At 37.3% G+C, this 17,432-nt stretch overlaps 1 protein-coding gene across 2 annotated transcripts in view; it reads left to right on the top strand.

Annotated features, from left to right (window-relative positions):
• Nucleotides 1-17,432, top strand: part of BRWD1 (bromodomain and WD repeat domain containing 1) — a 119,878-nt gene that overhangs the window by 64,031 nt on the left and 38,415 nt on the right. For both annotated transcript variants that reach the window (XM_055414053.2, XM_055414045.2), the window contains exons 22-31: nucleotides 2,554-2,648; nucleotides 6,554-6,743; nucleotides 8,380-8,505; nucleotides 8,598-8,705; nucleotides 11,149-11,273; nucleotides 11,924-12,006; nucleotides 13,380-13,491; nucleotides 14,446-14,507; nucleotides 16,833-16,988; nucleotides 17,208-17,328. In XM_055414053.2, coding sequence (XP_055270028.2) covers nucleotides 2,554-2,648; nucleotides 6,554-6,743; nucleotides 8,380-8,505; nucleotides 8,598-8,705; nucleotides 11,149-11,273; nucleotides 11,924-12,006; nucleotides 13,380-13,491; nucleotides 14,446-14,507; nucleotides 16,833-16,988; nucleotides 17,208-17,328 — 1,178 coding nt within the window. The remainder of the gene's footprint in view (nucleotides 1-2,553; nucleotides 2,649-6,553; nucleotides 6,744-8,379; nucleotides 8,506-8,597; nucleotides 8,706-11,148; nucleotides 11,274-11,923; nucleotides 12,007-13,379; nucleotides 13,492-14,445; nucleotides 14,508-16,832; nucleotides 16,989-17,207; nucleotides 17,329-17,432) is intronic.

The raw sequence follows: 17,432 nt of genomic DNA, 5'->3' as shown, positions 1-17,432 counted from the left end.
CAAGTTAAATTGAAAGCCTCTGAAACTTGGGTTTCATTAGCTTTGTCTTAACCCTGCCTTTGTTTACAGAAGTGTTTTGAGAATTAACTGAGATAAAACATGTAAAATTTTTTCACACATTGTGTGGTTTCCAGGTAGTAGATTTTAATAGCTTATTATTACTGTGATTTTTTTTTTAGAAGTTTGTTTTGAACCTAAAAAGCAGACTTCTGTTCAGTTGATCTAGATTGATAGGCCTAGGAATCTGTACTCCTTGAATGGCATTGGGCTCCCATTTTGAGAAGCTTTTTTTTTTTTTAGAATATGTTTACTTTGCATTTTCAAATGAAGTGAACAAAGTAGATATTTTCTTTTAGTTTTGTTTCTCCTTGGCATTTTCATTATCTGTTATGATGCAGTTAATGGCTGTTACAGGAAAATGTTGTGTCTCAGTTTAAAAGTACCTGCTTCAGGGGACTTCCCTGGTAGTCCAGTGATGAAGAACATGACTACCTAGTGCAGGGGACATGGGTTTGATCCCTGGTCTGGGAACTAAGATCCCACATGCCTTGGGGCAGCTAAGCCTATGAACTATAACTGCTGAAGCGTGAGTGCCGATATCCCATGGTCTGCAACAAGAGAAGCCACCACAATGAAAAACCTGTATGCTGCGACTGGAGAGTAGCCTCTGCTCGCCACAACTAGAGAAAGCCCGCTTGCAGCCCTTGCAACAAAGACCCAGTGCAGCTCAACACAAAACAAAACAAAAAATACCTGCTTAGTAGCAAAGACCAGCAGTTAAAGTAGACTGCAGCTATTAGGGTTGTGGAAATTAGTCAGTTGTTCCCCTCTCTTCCTTTAAAGACTATATGTTAGAGTAGTTTCAGGTTTTAAAAAAATTACATAGTTCCCATATATGGTGTCTCTTTCCTGTTAATGACATCTTGATTTAGTATAGTAAGTACACTTGCTACAACTGATGAACCAGTTTTATACATTGTCATTAACTAAATTCTGTAGTTTACATTAGGGATCACTGTGCTATATGGGGTGTGACAGATTCATAATGTTTGGTATCTACCATAAGATATAGAATAGTTCCGTTGGCTTAAACCCTGCTCTGCTATAATTAATCATCACTTTCTCTGTCTTCTTGAGCCATGGGCACCATTGATCTTTTTACCATTTCCATAGTTTTGACTTTTCTAAAATGTTATATAGTTGGATCAAAAAGTATGTGGCCTTTTCACATTGACCCATTTTTAGTAATGTGAGTTTAATTTTCCTCTATGGTCAGTTTCTTCTTAGCTCTGTAAGAAATTGCCAAACTGTCACCCATAGTGGCTGTGTTACATTTTATATTCTGATCACCAGTGAATGAAAGTTCCTGTGCTCTACATCTTTGTTAAGATATTATTTCTTCCCAACTTCATCTATAGATGAACACAGTCCCAGTCAAAGTCCCAGCAAGTTAATTTTATGGATATTGGCAAAGAGATTCTGAAGTTTGTTTGGAGGGAAGAAAAAAGACCTAGAATAACTAACAGAATACTGAAGAGCGACAAAAGGACAGGATGGATAGCTACTACCTGACTTTAAGACTTAGTATAAATAATCTACAGTTTTTAAGACTGCATGGTACTGGTGAAAAGAATAGACAAATAGATCAATGGAACAGAATAAAAAACCCAGAAATAGACCAGTACAAATAGACTCAATTACAAATAGACTCAATTAGCATTTGACAGAGGAGCAAAGACCACTCAATGGACAAAGCATAGTCTTTTCAACAAGTGGTATGGAACAACTGGATAGCCACATGGAAAAGAAAAAAAAAATCTAGACACAGTTTCACCAAAATTAACTCCAAACTATCATAAACTTAATGTAAATGTAATACAAAATTATAAAATTTCTAAAAGATAACATATAATAAAAATCTAGATGACCTTGGGTGTGATGAATTTTAGATACAGTTCCAGTGCCGTGATCCATGAAAGAAAAACCTGACAATAGAAAAGCATGAAAAATACTGTTAGGAGAATGAAAAGACAAGCCACAGACTGGGAGAAGATGTTTGTAAAACTCATACCTGATGAAGGACTTGCATTCTTAAAATTCAATAAAAAGATAATCGAATTTAAGAATCAACAAAAGATCTCACAGGCACTTTGTTAAAGAAGATATACAGATAGCACATAAGCATTCTAAAAGGTGCTCAGCATCATATGTCATTAGAGAACTGAAAGTGCACGAGATTCTACTGCCCACGTCTTAACACTGGCTTGAGCCCGAAACACTGATAACGTTTACATTATCTTCTTATTAACTTTGCTCAGAGAATGGTCTCTTATATCAGGTTTTTATTTGTTAATAGCAGTAGTGTTAAGTCTCACAGATATTTTCTCTTGCTTAGTTATTTGATAAGAAAAGGGATGTAGTAAAGACACTTGCTTTTTAAGTTTACCTAATTATATTTTATTACCTGGTTAGAAGGACTGTGTGGTTTCTCTTGACTTGTGTTATTTAAAATCTGAGATCAAGATTTTTATTTTTCTCCCTTCCACAAATCAGGAGACTTCTTGTGATCAAAGTGAAGGTTCTTGTTCTTCTGAAGAAGAAGAATGGAAAAGTGATAGAAGAAGTGAAAGTGACAGTGAAAGTTCAAGGTACCTGTTTTCACTTGTTTTAAACTTTTAAGCGTTTTAGTCATAACCTTGAATGGAATCATACTTGAGTGACATTCAAGATGTAAGAGCTTCCATCTATCAGGTTTTTAATACATTTAAAAGGAGAAAAAACCTGGATTAACAGCTGTTTCTATAGAAAATATTTTGGGTATTTTATTTAACTATAAATCATGTCAGCCATTAAAAAGAATACGTTTGAATCAGTTCTAATGAGGTGGATGAAACTGGAGCCTATTATACAGAGTGAAGTCAGCCAGAAAGAAAAACACCAATACAGTATACTAGCGCATGTATAGGGAATTTAGAAAGATGGTAACGATAATCCCGTATGCGAGACAGCAAAAGAGGCACAGATGTATTGAACAGTCTTTTGGACTCTGTGGGAGAGGGCGAGGGTGGGATCATTTGGGAGAATGACATTGAATCATGTATATTATCATATGTGAAACGAATCGCCAGTCCAGGTTCGATGCATGATACAGGATGCTCGGGGTTGGTGCACTGGGATGACCCAGAGGGATGATATGGGGAGGGAGATGGGAGGGGGGTTCAAGATGGGGAACACATGTACACCCGGGGCAGATTCATGTCAATGTACGGCAAAACCAATACAATATTGTAAAGTAGAAAAAAAAAAGTGAGCTAAAGTGTAAATATGTGTACTCAGAATATCAATTTAACCTTGGGCTACATTCATAAAGAGGAATATCCAAAGTCTGTATGGTAAAATCAGTTAAATTTATTATTAGTTATTGCATCAGTTCAGTTCAGTCGCTCAGTCGTGTCCGACTCTCTGCGACCCCGTGAATCACAGCACGCCAGGCCTCCCTGTCCATCACCAACTCCTAGAGTTCACTCAAACTCATGTCCATCGAGTTGGTGATGCCATCCAGCCATTTCATTCTCTGTCGTCCCCGTCTCCTCCCGCCCCCAATGCCTCCCAGCATTAGACTCTTTTCCAATGAGTCAACTCGTCGCATGAGGTGGCCAAAGTATTGGAGTTTCAGCTTTAGCATCAGTCCTTCCAGTGAACACCCAGGATTGATCTCCTGTAGAATGGACTGATTGGATCTCCTTGCAGTCCAAGGGACTCTCGAGTCTTCTCCAACACCACAGTTCAAAAGCATCAATTCTTCGGCCATCAGCTTTCTTCACAGTCCAACTCTCACATCCATACATGACCACGGGAAAAACCATAGCCTTGACTAGACAGACCTTGGTTGGCAAAGTAATGTCTCTGCTTTTTAATATGCTGATGGAAATTCAGTTAATTTATCAAGAAGAAGAAAAAGGGAATTCTGATCAATCAAGGATTGATGCTTTTGAACTGTGGTGCTGGAGAAGACTCTTGAGAGTCCCTTGGACTGCAAGGAGATCCACCCAGTCCATTCTAAAGGAGATCAATCCTGGGTGTTCACTGGAAGGACTGATGCTAAAGCTGAAACTCCAATACTTTGGCCACCTCATGCGACGAGTTGACTCACTGGAAAAGACTGATGCTGGGGGGGTTTGGGGGAGGGAGGAGAAGGGGACGACAGAGAATGAGATGGCTGGATGGCATCACTGACTCGATGGACATGAGTTTGAGTGAACTCTGGGAGTTGGTGATTAACAGGGAGGCCTGGAGTGTTGTGATTCACGAGGTCGCAAAGAGTCGGACACGACTGAGTGACTGAACTGAACTGAATCAATCAAGCCAAACTAAGGATTATAACCAGGAGGCAGATTCGAAGGAAGCTCTGAGAACTGTTGGAAGCTGAACGCACAATCATGTGCGTTTTCAGGATAACAGATGGTACATCAGGATGACATTCTGCTCTTTTATGTAAATCTCACCAAGGATACATAGTCTAGGTCAACTTGTACAAAGTGAGCACTAAGTACTGTGACCCTCTCCAGAGCTGGGAAAGCAGGTTATTCTTTAAATAAATTAAATTGCTAATGTCAGAAGAAAGGAGAAAAAATGATCGTTACTATTGAGCAGGCACTCCCGTCTTTGAGCAGCTCTGGCTAACATATAATGCTGATGCCCTGTGCTCATTAGGGAGCGAGGCCCAAATGGACACCCAGAGATAAATTTATGTTGAATTTTCCTTGTCCTGTCTTAAAATATAAACATTATTTTATCATACATACTAGCTTTTGTTTAGTTTTGGTATCCAAATTCATGGGACTTAAGGTGTTAGTATCTGTTCCTCATCTTGATAAATGTCAACTTTCTTGGCAGATGCTCAAACCAGAAACCCAGACGTCATTCTCTCTTTGTAATTATTTTATCACGTCTGGAAAATTTTCTCTCATAAATACAACTCAGTATTTTAATTTCCATTGATACTTTGCTTTACAGACTATTATATCATACTCCTGGCTTCTTTTCTTGTCTTCTTTTATTCCATTATGCTTAGGAGCTGGAGGGATTTCTAGAATACTTGTTCAGTTTTGTTTGTTTTAGTCGCTCAGTTGTGTCCAACTTTTTGTGACCACATGGACTGTAGTACCCCAAGCTTCCCTGTCCTTCGATAGTGAAGGACATCCCGGAGTTTGCTCAAACTCATGTCCATCGAGTCAGTGATGCCATCCAGCCATCTCATCCTCTGTCACCCGCTTCTTCTGCTGCCTTCAATCTTTCCCAGCATCAGGCTCTTCTCCAGTGAGTCAGCTCTTCACATCAGGTGGCCGACGTATTGGAATCAGTCCTTCCAGTCAGTATTCAGGGTTGATTTCCTTTAGGATTGACTGGTTTGATCTCCTTGCTGTCCAAGGGACTCTCAAAAGAGTCTTCTCTAGCACCACAGTTTGGAGGCATCAATTATTTTTGGTGCTCAGTCTTTTTTGTTTAATTTTAATTGGAAATATACAGAACATGAAATTGATCATCGTAACTGTTTTTAACTGTACAGTTCAGTAGTGTTAAGTACATTCACAGTGTTGTGCACCCAGTCTCCAGAGCTCATTTCATTTTGCAATACTGAGACATACCCACTGAACAGCAATTAATCACTCCACCCCACCTACCCTGGCAACCACCACCCTTGCCTTTCTGTCTCTGTATTCATTATGTTTGAATTCAACTTATCTTGAATTTTATTATACAAAGCACATGCTTTTAAGATTTTTAAAACAGCTCTTTTTATAGCATAAAAGATAATGCAGAAATAACATTTATAGTAAATAGCTTTTGGATATGGGTTTTATGGAGCCTGGGAGGTATGTGGTTGGGTAATGATGGCCCCAGTAGGAGGTCTTTATCTTCTTCTGTGTTTGCTAAAGCTGGCAGTATGGCAGGGGCTAGTTTTCTAGATTGAGTTTCCTATTTGACTCTGCTTTTGCTCCAGAGTAGGCCGAGACTAGTCCCTCTCTGGGATCTTTTCTCATATCAGGGAGAATCCCCTTCTTGGCAAGAAGCTGTGGCCACCTATAGCTTTCTATTTGGTGTGGCTCTGCTTTCCTTGTTCTTCTCAGTATACTCACTGACGGGTCTGTCATTCCAGTTAGCATTTCTAGTCCATTTCTGAGCTTTCTGCAGTTTAGGGGAAGTGCTGCTCTTCTGCGGGGTCTCAACTGTTGTCATAACTACACTTCATTTTTGAAAGGGGGAATTATTAGTTGGCTTTTGATGTTGTCTTCCGTGAGGTCTCATCCAAATTTTACTTAACATTTACTCAGGCTTACATCCTTTTCTAATTTCCAGCGTCAGTGAAGAATTTTTCTCTTCTCATGATCTTTGGTCATGTCAGTTTTTGTTGATAGTGAGGGTGGTTGAATCTTCCTAGGATCTTTTCTTTCCTCCTTGTTGTCTCCATCTTTCTTAAGGTTGTAGGATTAATTTGCTATTCAGGCTTAGATTCTGATTCCATACAACTTAACAACTTTTCCTTTTCCAGTGACTCTTCCTCTAGGTATTCTGATTGGACAGCTGACGCAGGCATCCACCTGCAGCCTCCTTTACGAACATCATCTCGTCGACGAATTACTCGATTTTGCAGCAGTTCAGAGGATGAGATGTCTGCTGAGAATTTATCTCCTCCAAAAAGGAGACGAAAGAGAAAGAAAGAAAATAAGCCTAAAAAAGAGGTACGAAAAGTATACCCTTAAAAATAACATCTATCTACACTTTCATAGTTTCTGTCCATATTTAGAAATTGGATATCTTTGGGAATTTGGAGGCTTCATTATTATTATTTTGATTGATAACGTTGTATCATCAGGAGTCAAATGTAAAATACAAACAAACTTACTTTTGGAAAAGCTGCTTTATTATTAAAACTCTCTAATCTGCTCTGAATTGAACTTGGCACTTATCACCTTTTTGAATTTATAACTTCAGAGGGAAAAATCTATTTTGCTCAGAACCCCACCATAACTCTTATTTCCTCCTGTCAATTTCAACACCAGAAATATACTTCAAGGCATTTTTAGGGCCTTCTTGTTTTGTCTGCTATTGTCATGTTTTCCGTTTTCATTTGACGTGTTCCGTCTTAGTACTTTTTTCCTAATTGTAACATCCCTGTACCTTGTTATACATATAGTGCACGTGCTCCTGTTGAATATTTAAAGATGCTATGTCTTTGTATTAGTTATCTCTTGCTGTATAACAGATTATGTTGGAACTTACCTTAAAAACAACAAGCCTGTATTATTTCATGTTTTAATGAATCAGGAATTTGGAAACTGATTAGCTGATTTTTGACTCATGAGGTTGCAGTCATTGAATTGGCGTGGGTCACAGTGTTGTTAAGTTTTGACTAGAGGTGGATCTTTGAAGCTTGTTCATGGAGTAGTTGGCCGGTGGCCTCAGTTCCTCACCACATGGGTCTCTCCATAGGGCTGCTTCAGTATCTTCTTAACTTGGTAGCAGATTGTCCCCAAAGCAAGTGGAACAAAAATTAAACAGGGCTAAACCTTTTATGACCTAGGCTTAGAAGTTGCCCATTGTTACTTATGCTTTTTTCCCTTTGTTAAAAGGAGTTGGAGCCCACATTCCAGTGGAGGAGACTTGGGCTCCACTTGTTAAAGAGGAAAGGAAGAGTATCAGAATTTGTGGTTCTGTTTTAAAATTACCAGTCCCTTTTTTAAAAAACTTTTCTTCCATTATGGTTTATCACAGAATATTGAATATAGTCCTTCCTCTGTGCTATACAGTAGACCTGTTGTTTATCCATCGTATACATAATAGCTTGCCTCTACTAACTCCAGACTCCCAACCCATCCCTCTACCACCTCTCTTCTCCTTGACAGCTACAAGTCTGTTATCTGCCTGTGAATCTTTCTGTTTTATAAAAGTGCATTTGTGTCATCTTTTAAATTCCACATGTAAGTGAAATCATGTGTAAAATTACCAGTCTCAAAACCTCAAATCTAGAGGAGACTGCCTGAGATAGTGAGTCTGTGGTAAAATTCACTGTGGAGTCTTGGCAAAACAGGCTTAGTGTGTTGAAGAGGGCCTAGTTGGAAATTAGCCCCATTTCATGGGATGTAATGTGAGTGGTGTGAAGAATCTGTTAGAAATTCAGGAGAAAGTACTCGATAGATCTACAATGCTTATACAACTGATAATGTTACTGTGTATGTATGAACAAAATATGTATGCTGTTAGGAACTAATATTTAGGTGGCATGCTTATAAAACAGCCAGAGTCTTTTGTTTTCAATTAAACAGTGCATGCTGCCAGTTTCTATCCTATTAAACTTTATACTCTTCCCCTTGGCAGAATTTGCAGAGGATGACTCAGGCAGAGCTTGCAGATGTGGAACATTTATATGAATTTCATCCTCCAGTTTGGATAACTGACACCACACTTCGAAAATCTCCTTTTGTTCCTCAAATGGGTGATGAGGTGAGAGTTAGAGTTCAAAAATATGAATATGGATCATAAAATTAATATTACTCTTAGTTTTTTATTTTTAAATGTCTATTTCGCTTTTGTAGGTAATATATTTTCGACAGGGTCATGAAGCTTATATTGAGGCTGTCAGAAGAAATAACATTTATGAACTGAACCCTAACAAGGAACCATGGAGAAAAATGGATCTTAGGGTAAGATGATGGCATTATGAAGTCTTAAACATTTAGCACATACATATGTAGTTACTTGTAAGTCCATTTAAGAAACACTCTGGAGGCATACCATATTACTATCTTTCCATTAATTTCCACCTTAAAAACATTTTTGCTGTTAACCTGCTAAGCATTAAGGTCTAGTCAGAAGACATGCTTATTGGTGGACACTCTGTATACTGCTGTATACATCTTGACTATATTACCATTAATCTTAAAATGCTTGTACCCAGGACAGATTTTTAAAAGAAATGCAAGTCTCCAAAAAGCAAACAAACAAAAAAATTGGTAAAAAAGTTTCAATGGCATGCATAATAAAGTACAGGAAAAACTTCAGCTTCCCTGTACTTTATATACATATTTTTAACATTTAAAGAAAAATACCATGTTCTAACAAGTAGCAGCAAAGGTTTTTGTTTATTAATAGTTATTCAACTTGGTGATAAAGGTGCGAGAAACAAGTCCAGGCTCCCTAGAAGGTATCTTGGTAATTAGAATTAAAACTGAAAATATTTACACCTTTAAAATCAGTGATTTTACTTTTGGTAATTTAGGAAACCAAAAGTGCATACAAATTTATGAGCAAGGTAATTGCGTATCACTGTTTATAAAAGCCAAAAATTAGTAAAAAATCCAAATATCCCACAATACTGAATGAACCAAATCACGGTATGTTTCTATATTTGGCTACTATGTAGAGTCCACCATGTAACTGAAAGTTGTAAGGTATTTGTTAAATGAATGTTACATTTTCATAATGTACCAGTAAGAGGAAAAATGGGATGTGAAATTACAGTTTTAGTTACAAAAAATTTTTACAGACATGGGGTCAACCAAAATGAATACAAATGTCAGTGGTGATTAAATGTAGAATAGTATTATAGGTAATTTCTATTTTTTATACTTTGTATTTTTGCATACTTTGACTAACTGTGGAAGGTAAACAAACTCCGCTTCTGTGCAGTTGGCTTTAGATACATTGAGATGTATGTCTGTTTTACTTATTACTGTGTACCTGAGGATAGTTGATTCTCATTTTTTATTTGCAACTTGCCTATTCACTGTATACTATTTGTAACACCAGAATCAATATTCAAGATGCTTTCTAGTCATTTGCAGACATTCATAGCTTGGCAAAAAATTTTATTTGCCCACCTAACGTGTTTCTTGGCTGAGGTTGAACTAGATGAGCTGCTTTTGAGTTCTCATGTTGTAAATAAGTGTTCTTTTCATTTTATTCATTGCCACATTAAATTTTTTTCACGTTTTTGTACTTTTTTGTTGGTGACTTGCTGTTTAAAATGGTCCCCAAACATAGTGCTCAAGTACTGTCTTGTGTTACTAAGCACAAGAAAGTGATGATGTACCTTATGTAGAAGGTCTGTGTTAGATTAGCTTCACTGAGACATGAGGCATAGTGCTGTTGGCCGTGAGTCAGTGACTCAGCACATATATTAAAGGAGGTTTTTTAACACTGAGATTCACATTACACAAGATCCTATATTAATTAGGTGACTGAAATGTTGTGACTTCCATCAACCTGAGCTTGTTTTTCCTTCAGGAGCAGTGGTTCAGTGTTCACTGTGAACTCACTGATTCCCTGTAGAATAATAAGAATGTGGCAGATAATGAGAATCAACTATACTTTTAGCACTTTGTTTGGCATATTATAACATTTTGTGCAGTGAATAAGTGGATGAATGATCTCATACTGTTAACATTAAGGAACCAGATATTGGGAGAAGGCTCATTAATGAGTAGGATCCTCTCTCAGGAACCTCTCCTGTTGCCTGTCTTACCCCAACTGCCTGGAGCAGGTCACAACACACAGTAGATCTTCATATAAACAAGTATTTATGACAGTGTATCAGGTTGAAATTTAATATCAAATTTTTGAAGAATAGTAAGCCAAATGCTTATATATTTTCATTTGCATAATATAAAATGATATAAATGAAAATGTGTCTCTAGAAAGAGAAGAAAGTCAGAAGGAAGTTCTGATTGTATACAGTGGTTATCTTTAGATACTGAGCTGTGTCCTTCTCCTTATACTTTTGTTGTGTTGTTTACTAAAGTTAGCATATTGCTTACATTAAAAAATGTTTAACTACACTTTCAAAAAGATGTGAAGATTTAGCCAAAAATGACTGTAATTAAATGACTGGATGGCATCACCGACTCGATGGACATGAGTTTGAGTGAACTCCGGGAGTTGGTGATGGACAGGGAGGCCTGGCGTGCTGTGATTCATGGGGTTGCAGAGAGTCGGACATGACTGAGCGACTGAACTGAATGATAAATCCCTCGTCTGGTTTGAAATCCTGAATTATGAGCTGACTTAATTTGGGAATATGTGAAGAATTATCATCTTGAGGAATTACTTTATTTTAACCATATATCCTTTTTAAAATATCTGTTACAGGATCAAGAATTGGTCAAAATAGTTGGAATACGATATGAGGTTGGACCCCCTACACTTTGTTGCCTCAAACTAGCATTTATAGATCCTGCAACTGGAAAACTTATGGACAAATCTTTCTCTATTAGGTACGTGTTACATTTTTAAAATGGAGTTACTTAAATTTAGATTTTCCCTCCTGCCTGGCTAGTATGTCCTTTCCATTCAGCTGCAGGGTAAATAGTAGAGCACTGTGGACAGCACAGGTGTGAGCTGCAGTTCTGATAGAGGGGAACCATAGAAGTAAAAATCCTGGGTCTGCAGTGGCAACTAGGAGGGAGTGTGTCGATTGCATTTTCCATTCCACTTAAATGTGTAGAGAATTCTGGCCTATAGTGGAGATGGCATCGACATTTGTTTTTCAGAAAATGTTAGAATAATTTTCTAAACCTGTGCTGTCCAATATGGTAGCTGTCAGCCAGATGTAACTGCTGGGAACTTGAACTGTTGCTAATTTGAATTGAGTGTGATGTAAGTTTACACACTGGATTTTGAAGGCTTGGAGAATGTAAAATATTTCATTATTTTGTATTAATTATTTGGTAAAACAATATTTAGGATATATTGGGTTAAATAAAATACATTTAAAATTAATTTCACTGGTTTCTTTTTACTTTAATAAGGCTAGTCGAAAATTAAAAGCTACGTATATGGGCCCCGTTGTATTTTCTTTGGACATTGTTGTTCTGGACTATAACCTGCTATGAAGGAAAGTTAACAGTCTTTTATTTTTGTTTAGATACCATGACATGCCAGATGTTATTGACTTTCTTGTCTTGCGTCAGTTTTATGATGAAGCAAGACAGAGGATTTGGCAGTCTTGTAAGTCTATTCTTATTGGATTTTATGTATACCCTGAGAAATTAATCTCTCACTGATATGAATTTTTTGGTTGTGGTGCTGCTTATTAAGGAGGATGGAAACATGTGAATTCTGGAAAGAAATATAAGTGACTGCTAAGTATATTTTGCTTAGGGCTTAGTATGATATGTGACATTTTGGAAGAATGATTTCTTACTCCTTGATTATAGGCTAGAGTAGAACTTTTATTTCCTTTCAGACTGGTCTACACTGCATTATCTCCATCTATTATGTGACACTGGTATAATCCATAAAATTACCTCTGATATAAAACAATCAGAAAGTTGAAAAGTGATGCAGATGTTACACTAATAGTGTTCTGGTATACCAGAATATCTTGCCTTTGATACTATATCAACCTAGACTTAAATAGATTGACTTGAGAAAACTATTCCTTTAAAATAAAAATTTGTATAAAATTGATATTTTATAACCATGAATTATATAGGTGGACAGAAAAAATCACTTAAATGTAGGCACTAACCTTTAATGCGGGTATTTGAATGTGGTTTGAATGTTGCTTTTGTGGTGACCATTTAAAGCAGGCCAGTGGGCTTGCTTGCTTAGACTTATGTGGTTATTAATCTCCTTAGGATGTAATTGATGACTGTCATTAGGCCAGCACATGTCATAGCTGTTTCACAGTTTTGCATGTATTGCTGTTCAGTATGCAATGCTATCTGTGAACTCATGTATTAAGTTGACTTCAGGCATCTAGAACAGCTCATTCTCCATTTATCAGTTTTAGTGAAATGCTCTGTTCTACCTCCACTGTGTCAGCTCATGTACACATTCATAAATGATGCTAAGACCTCATTAATTTTTCTAATTTCGTTACCTTTTTCTACAGGCAATACAAATAGGTAAATTTTAGAAAAATTCCCTGAGTCCCTATTTGAAATGAAATCTTATCAGAGAATATGACTTCTTTTGGTAGACTAGTTTAATGGTAACGTCCACTCAGGTAGTCAGGGTTATTGGGGACTGGGGACTGAGGAGATGAAAGTTTTCTTGAACATCTAGCCACCAAAAGCCAAAAACCAGACAACTAGAATACATGGAAGTTAACATTGTACAGCCAAGTCCCAAAGAATTTGATAGTTTCCTAGCTATTCCTGTTTTTCAACCCCTGTAATGTGTAAATTATAAGTTCTCATTCTGTTTCAATAACATGCCCATTAAAAAAAAAATTTTAACCTTGATTCTCTACAAGAAGAATGATTAATTTTGAGATAAGAATATTATTTGATTTATCTGTGTCATAGATGTTGTATAAATTAAAATTGTTAATGTTACTAGCAAATTGATATCTCAGATTTGGTTGTCTCTTACAGGTGACAGGTTCCGTTCTATCATTGATGATGCTTGGTGGTTTGGAACGGTGCTACGTCAAGAGCCATATCAGCCACAGTATCCTGATAGTCATTTCCAGTGTTATATTGTGAGGTCTGTGTGCCAATGAAAATATCCTCTGCCAACATTTGTTCACTGTGACAAGTTGTGATATAAATCACTGATGTGTTTCAGGTTAATAAAAATAACACCATCGAATTTGTTATGTCAGTCTCACATTTGTAGAGTCTTTCTAGCATGCCTCTGTTGCTAGTGCCTTCATCGGTACAGGTTCTCCTTGCTTCCCAGGGGCCTTTTGTGTAGCTCTGACTCAGTGTAAAAAAATCCACCTGCCAGTGCAGGAGACATAGATGTGGGTTTGATCCCTAGGTTGGGAAGATCCCCTGGAAAAGGTCATGGCAGTCCACTCTAGTATTGTTGCCTGGAGAATCCCTGTGGATAGAGGAGCCTGGCAGACTACAGTCCATGGGATTGCAAAGAGTCGGACATGACTGAGTGACTGAGCAGTTATTTCCTCAGCTCAGTGTTGCAGGACCATTTCACTGTTCAGGAGCACATACTGCTCCATTTCCCTTGTTCAGTAAAAGTCTTTGCTGTCTTTCTGTTGGCTGTGGAAACAAAGTCCACATTCTGAAGCATGGCATTCAAGGCTTTCACACTGTGTTTCTTCACTTATCCTGGGTACAGGCCACACAGGATTTTTGGTTCTGTTTTTGAACCTGCCATACATTTTTATACGTCTTTATATGGAGAATGAAATGGCAGCCCGCTCCAGTATTCTTGCTTGGAGAATCCTGTGGATGGAGGAGCCTGGTGGGCTGCTGTCCATAGGGTCGCATAGAGTCAGACACAACTGAAGCGACTTAGCATGCATGCATGCGTTATACTGTATCCTGAAAAACACTCACTGTTAACACTTAAACTTTCATTGCTACAGTGAGGTTAATTTTTGCATTTTCTATCTTTTGTTTATTCTAATAGTGGATATCTAGTTATTAGCCAGAAATTGTCTTTGAAAGGCTAACCAAACTTTTTTGGTCTTAACAGGTGGGACAATACTGAAATTGAAAAACTTAGCCCATGGGATATGGAACCAATACCTGACAATGGTATGTAGTTTTTAAATGATGAAAATATGTTTTCAGTATTTTTATCTTATTCATGTACATAGAGTGCATTTGTGGTCTTTGAGAAGCATTAAAATTATTATGGTAACTGTGAGCTTTAGTAAAGTGAACAGAATTATGTGTATCCTGGCTCCTTATTTCTTACCCTGTTTCCAGCCTGTTTCTGACTGTATCTTAGTCACCAGCTTTCAGTTCTCATGTAACTATGTATTTCTCTCTTCTAGACCCGAGGATTCATGAACCCTCCATTTCCTTTTCCTCATCCTTATTTTAGTACCCTGTTTAAATTGCGTTATGTCAGCTTGCCTGTCTTACTAAGGTTTGTCTGTTCGTTTCCTGTAAGTGTCTGTTCCAACAGCAGCCTCTTCTGCAGTGCCTGCTGTCCCCTGCTTTGAGCTCTTCTCAGACCCGGTATTGACACTGAGTTCATTGCCCCCAACGGTGAAACTTTCCTGTCTCCATTTGAGTTTGAATTTGTGTCTTGTACCTTAAAACAGCTCTCATTACATTTTCTTGAACATTTTAGCTACTGAAATAACTTCACTCCTATTAAACTTTTTGAAGGGGTGCCCTGTTTATCTCTTGTCTCCATCTCTCCTCTATCAGGCTTTTCTTTTATATTGGTGTTGATTGAACATAAAGACATGCAAAAACTTTTGTCTTTCTACCTCCACTTGTTGACACGAGAAACTTTTGCTCTGTGTTGTTCTTATGTTCGCCTTAGGGGTCAAGCCCTTTTCCTTCGTGTTTTATTCACTGACATATCTCCATCAACTGTTGTCTTGCTTTTCTTTGGAAATTAGGAGTTTTTCCAGAAAAATTTGAAAAAATAACTACTAGTCTTGAAAGTCACCAGTGACTTCTTCATTAAATTTTCTTTTGAGCTTAGTATCTTAACAAATAATATAAGGGGAACTCATGTACACCCGGGGCAATGTATGGCAAAACCAACCAATATAATATTGTAAAATAATTAGCCTCCAATAAAAAAAAAAAAGAAGAAGAAAAAAACAAATAATACTTAGCAATGTGAAATGAAATTTTTCACTGTATAATGCATATATAGATAAGTGAAAATCAACACTTTTTTGAGGTCTTACTCTGTTGCTAAGAACTTCATGTGTATCATTTCATTTAATCTTTCTCTGAGGTGATGCTCTGTTATTAGTTTCACAGGTGAAGGAATGCACACTCAAGAGAGTCTCCAGTAACTGGTTCTGAGTTGCACAGCTCTGTAAAGGATAGGAGTTAGGATTCTAAGCTGTTGGCATCAGCCCGTGTTTTTAACAACCAGTTGTAGATACTTCTTTGTAAACAGTGCCAGATTAGTGAAAGCACTCACATAGAAAGATTTTACGTGTTCATGAGGCCAAGAAGCCTTTGGAAGAGTTGTCAAACAACATGAATAGGCAGAAAGATAAATTTGGAAGTGTATGAAGAAAGGCTCATTTGCATTATCAGTCTTGGAAACGTGCATTAAGTAATAATAAAGTGTTGTTTTACCTATCAGATTGTTAGAGTGATACATTTGTCTTCCAGGCTTGTTGACATTTTTCTCTTTTTTAAATAATTTTTAAGAAACTATTCTCTGAATATTTACATTGCCTCTTGTTCTTTTTTAAAATGCGCACACTTTTAAAAGAATATTTTGTAATATTCTTGAACCTGAAATTATTTCAAAATGAAATGTTTAAAAAGTACAGTAAAAATTGACAATGGAAAGTAAAGAGAATTTCTTAATGTTTCTTAAATGTTAGCATCTTCCGTAAGTGCAGTGCAGTCATCAAAATCAGGAAATACCCTTATAACGGTTCTAATCCTCCCGGCCTTTTCCAGGTTTTTACCATAGTCCTAATGTTGTTTCACAGCTTGGGTTTCATCGCCATGTCTTCTCCATTTCCTTTCATCTGCGATCCCTGAATTTTCCCATTATCTTTCACAGTCATGATACCTTTGAAGAGCACCGGCCACTTTGTAGAATCTCCCTCAGTTTGGATTTGTCTGATATCCCCCATGATTAATCCTGGAGTTTGCATGTTTGGCAGGAGTGTCAGAGAAGTGATGTTGTGACTTTCCCAGTACATCCTATAGGAGGCATCTGATAGCATTTTGTCCTATTACTGGGAATGTTAACTTTAATCATTTGATTTAGGTGGAGTTGGCCAGGTTTGTCTGCTACAAAGTAGCTTCTTTTTCCCTTGGTTAGTATCCTGTTTATGAACTTGGGCAACTGAATTTAAAATATAGTGTATATTTGATTTCTGGTTTGATTTTTTTCTTTTCTTTTTTTTTTTGATGAAATCATAGTTGATCCACCTGAAGAATTAGGCGCTAGTATTTCTGTCACTTCAGATGAGCTAGAGAAATTGCTCTACAAACCCCAAGATGGTGAATGGGGTCAGAAATCAAGAGATGAAGAATGTGAACGAATTATTAGTGGTATAGATCAACTTTTGAATCTTGGTAAGTTTTTATGGTGAAAGGTTTGATTTTCATGATTTCTTTTCCACAGAGGTATTTTGGAACAGTAATGTGATTGTGTTCTTTTATTAGAATTTCCATTTGTTACTTTTGGGGTAAGCCTGCAGTGTTGATTGTAGGTCTGTTTTATGATTGATTTGTCAAGAAATATCCCATAGAGGTCGTGAACTTAGATGAAGGTTCTTCCTTTTGCTGTTACAGATATCGCAGCAGCTTTTGCAGGTCCTGTTGATCTGTGTACATACCCGAAGTACTGTACTGTAGTGGCTTACCCAACTGATCTGTACACCATTCGAATGAGACTTGTGAATCGATTTTACAGGTGAGTAGAAACCTACTTTAAAGATAATTTGGGCCATACCAGTTAGAGTGAAAAGAGGTAGTAGTGGCTGACAGTGACAGTGCTGGAGTGGGGGCTGATTAACA

The sequence above is a fragment of the Moschus berezovskii genome, chromosome 1 (assembly GCF_049115385.1).
Source record: "Moschus berezovskii isolate FMDL1 chromosome 1, NW_MosBer_1.0, whole genome shotgun sequence".
In the NCBI taxonomy this organism is placed as follows: Eukaryota; Metazoa; Chordata; class Mammalia; order Artiodactyla; family Moschidae; genus Moschus; species Moschus berezovskii.
The sequence above is the reverse complement of the archived record's forward strand: the minus strand, read 5'-3'. Positions and strand labels throughout refer to the sequence as shown.